Source organism: Rana temporaria, chromosome 13, assembly GCF_905171775.1.
Source record: "Rana temporaria chromosome 13, aRanTem1.1, whole genome shotgun sequence".
Classification (NCBI taxonomy): Eukaryota; Metazoa; Chordata; class Amphibia; order Anura; family Ranidae; genus Rana; species Rana temporaria.
Genome location: NC_053501.1, coordinates 71,880,167 through 71,884,362, shown reverse-complemented (window position 1 = coordinate 71,884,362; position 4,196 = coordinate 71,880,167). Strand labels below are relative to the sequence as shown.

Here is a 4,196-nt window from a genome sequence, read left to right as displayed (position 1 = left end):
ATTTAAATTAAGCGTGACCCCATGTAGATGGCCGAATGAATGTTGCATGCGCGCACATGCTCAGTATCACGTCGTATTTACGCCCAAAGATACGCCGGCTTAATGCCTGTGACGTGAACGTAACCTACGCACAGCCCCATTCACGTACGATTTACGTAAAAAGATACGCTTGTTCCGACGTCCATACCTTGCATGGGCTGCGCCACCTAGAGGCCAGCTTTATCTTTACGCCGGCGTATGTCTTACGTAAACGGCTTAACTAATTGCGACGGGTGTACGTACGTTCGTGAATCGGCGTATCTTGCTCATTTACATATTCGACGCGGAAATCAACGGAAGCGCCACCTAGCAGCCAGCGTAAATATGCACCCGAGATACGACGGCGTAGGAGACTTACGCCGCTCGTATATTGGCAGAATTTATGCGTAACTGATTCTATGAATCAGGCGCATAGATACGACTGCGGCCATTCTGGAGATACGCCGTCGTAAGTCTTTGAGAATCTGGGCCCAGAAGTTTATAACTTATTATCACAACACTTGTGGACTGTTTATTATTTTTAATCAGAATTTATTACATTTGTTTGATTAGCGCGATCAATCCTATATATTTTTACATAGATAATAAGTGGTCTAGTGTTATGATGATGAAGAAAATATATTTTGAATGTGTTTTTTTTTTGTTTCAGAAATGCAGTAGCACTTTGACAAGTGTCAGCAAGATGTCAGACAAATCATTTAATGAGTCCTTGAAGAATGTATCGCAAGTGTTCTCTGGTCTGGATCTTCTCTTTGATTTAAAGCCTCTTTTCATTCCTCTATATGCAATACTAGTGACTGTGGCTTGCTTGGGAAACAGTGTTTTAATCCTTCTTATTGCTGTCACTGAAAAGCTTCACAACACTACAAATTTTCTCATTGGAAACCTGGCAGCAGCAGACCTGGTGATGTGTATTTTCTGTGTCCCACTGACTGCTTCCTATGCATTTGAACTCCATGGATGGTTGTTTGGAGAATTCATGTGCCACTTTGTCACATTAATGCAAGCTGCAACTGTATTTGTTTCTGTGTTATCTCTGACTGCCATTGCTGTAGACCGCTATGTTGTAGTTGTCTACCCTATTCGAAGGAGAATAGGATGTAAATCATGTGCTTATATTGTCACTGCACTTTGGATTATCTCTATTGGAATTTCTTTACCGACATCTATGCATACTCATTATCTTGACCTAAAAGATGTTGGCCATGACATGATCATTTGCGAGGAAATCTGGAAAGACCAAGAAAAACAGAGGCTTCTTTATTCATGTACAATGCTGCTGCTGACTTATATGCTTCCATTATCTGCTGTCACTATTTCCTACTGTGCTATTGCTTATCATCTCAGGAGGAGGAATGTTCCAGGGGCTGCAAACCACAACCAAGATAAATGGACAAAAAAAAAGCAAAAGACCTTCCGAATGCTCTTCATTTCAGTCATGGCTTTTGCCATATGTTGGCTGCCTCTACAGGTAGTCAATCTCATCCGGGATGTTGATGAAGAGTTTACCATCCTAAATAAGGACTACATCAATATCGTACAGGTGTCCTGCCATCTTATTGCGATGAGTTCTGCATGCTATAACCCCTTTATCTATGCCTCACTGCATGACAAATTCCGTTTTCACATTAGAAATTACTTTCACCACCATAAGAAGAGAGCCAGCACCATGTCAAGCAAGAACTCGAGACTCAATACCTGTTCCACACTGGCTGATGTTCCCATAGTCCTTTCAGAGAAAATTACATTTCAAAGAAGATTCTCTTTTAACTAGTGGCTTTTAGTGGTTTATTTAAAGTCAAGTGAGCATCACATTGTGAAGTAATATGTGCTACATATAATGTGACGTGGGTCATGTCTGCTGCTTAAATCCAATATACTGTATATACTCGAGTATAAGCCGAGTTTTTTGGCTCCCAAACAAAATTGGTGTCCTTTTTTCCCCACAAATAGAGCTTTCTTTTGATGGTATGTGATCACCTCTGCGGTTTTTAGTTTTTGCGCTATAAACAAAGATAGAGCGACAATTTTGAAAAAAAATAATATTTTTTACTTTTTGCTATAATAAATATCCCCCAAAAATATATATAAAAAAAAAAATTTCCTCAGTTTAGGCCGATACGTATTCTTCTACATATTTTTCTAAAAAAAAATCGCAATAAGCGTTTATTGATTGGTTTGCGCAAAAGTTATAGCGTTTACAAAATAAGGGGTATATTTATGGCATTTTTATTAATATTTTTTTTTACTAGTAATGGCGGCGATCAGCGGTTTTTCCGGTACTGCGACATTATGGCGGACACTTCGGACACTTTTGACACATTTTTGGGACCATTGGCATTTTTATAGCGATCAGTGCTATAAAAATGCATTGGATTACTATAAAAATGCCACTGGCAGTGAAGGGGTTAACACTAGGGGGCGGGGAAGGGGTTAAGTATGTTCCCTGGGTGTGTTCTAACTGTAGGGGGGTGGCCTCACTAGGGGAAATGACTGATCTTCTGTTCATACATTGTATGAACAGAAGATCAGCATTTGTCCCTCTGACAGGACCGGGAGCTGTGTGTTTACACACACAGCTCCTGGTCCCCGCTCTGTAACGAGCAATTGCGGGTGCTCGGCGGTGATCGCGCCCGCTGGGCACGTGCGGGGTCGGGGGCGCACGATGGGTGCGCACGCGCCCCTAGTGGCCTGCACGAGAGCCGACGTTATATTACATGCTCTCGCGCAGTGGAGCCGACTTGCCGCCGTAAAACGACGGTGGGCGGTCGGCAAGCAGTTAAGGCTGAAAATACCCCCCTCTGCTTATACTCGAGTCAGTGTACCTGAAATTCTTGACAGGCTGTGAGCATCCATTGTTTAAAAGTCGCAGCCTCCTCCTGGTCCCTTCCGTGATAGGCGTTTCCCAGCAGACACTGTGTTCAGTGTTCCGCCTTTCACGGATGTCCTCTCATCCTCGGACTCAGTTTCCCAGCAGACACTGTGTTCAGTGTTCCGCCTATCACGGACCTTCTCTTGTCCGAGGATGAAAGGACGTCTGTAATTGGCAGAACACTGAACACAGTGTCTGCTGGGAAACTGAGTCAGAGGATGAGAGGAGGTTCGTGATAGGCTGCTAGAAAAGGCCTATCACCGAACGGGACCAGGAGGAGACTGCGACTTTTAAATAATGAATGGACGCCAGCAGCCTGTCAAAAATCTCAGGCACACTGACTCAGGCACAGTGAGGTGGAAATGGGCACAGTGAGGTGGCAATGGGCACAGTGAGGATGGGCACAGTGAGGTTGCAATGGGAACAGTGAGGTTGCAATGGGCACAGTGAGGTTGCAATGGGCACAGTAAGGATGGGCACAGGAGGTTGCAATGGGCACAGTGAGGTTGGGATTAGTGAGGTTGGACACAGTGAGGTTGCAATGGGCACAGTGAGGTTGGGCATAGTGATGTTGCAATGAGCACAGTAAAACGTGCAAATGGGCATTGTTGACCCTCTTTTCCACTTACAAAATCTGCTGCGTTTTCACCCTAGGCTTATAATCGAGTCAATAAGCTTTCCCAGTTTTTTGTGGTAAAATTAGGTACCTCGGATTGTATTCAGGTCGTCTTATACTCGAGTATATATGGTATGTGCACATCGCCATATCTTACCATATTTATAGAACCTGTGCAGTTGTACAATCATACAAACCCAAACTTCTCAAACTCAGTCAGTTAAACAGGGTCAAGAAAAACAATCAATGATTCTAAATAGATATTGCTCCATAAAAAAGCAATTGAACTCAGGGACTTACACACACACATATTATTATTGACTGAGTTTTATAGATTTTATGTTAATAGCATATATATTGTATATGTAAGTAATGTTTTGTATCTAGTTTCTTGAATGATTTAATGGTTTGGTTTTCTGTGAACATTCCATTTAATACACACTTAAACCTAAAAATGTGAAAGATTCTAAAGCAAATGTTGCTAACATGTTTATCGCTAAAGTAGGAAGAATCTGTATGTACTGTAATTCTCTCTGCTGGTTATGGGCTATATACAGTGATATCAATCCTTCAGTGCCCATTTGAGCATAAGTAAGTGTTTTATATGAAACGCAGAGAAATGTACTATTTATAGACAGTGGGAGAAAGCAGACAACGCAACCAGTCACT

At 42.3% G+C, this 4,196-nt stretch overlaps 1 protein-coding gene across 1 annotated transcript; it reads left to right on the top strand.

Annotated features, from left to right (window-relative positions):
* The first annotated feature begins 694 nt into the window (after positions 1-694).
* Positions 695-1,936, top strand: LOC120920604 (prolactin-releasing peptide receptor-like). The gene has a single exon (XM_040332767.1). The coding sequence runs from the start codon at positions 722-724 to the stop codon at positions 1,811-1,813; it is 1,092 nt and encodes a 363-aa protein (XP_040188701.1). The 5' UTR covers positions 695-721; the 3' UTR covers positions 1,814-1,936.
* The last annotated feature ends 2,260 nt before the right edge of the window (positions 1,937-4,196 follow it).

Excerpts from the sequence above, each read along its gene's own strand:
- LOC120920604 (XM_040332767.1), top strand. The coding sequence starts at position 722 with ATGTCAGACAAATCATTTAATGAGTCCTTGAAGAATGTATCGCAAGTG.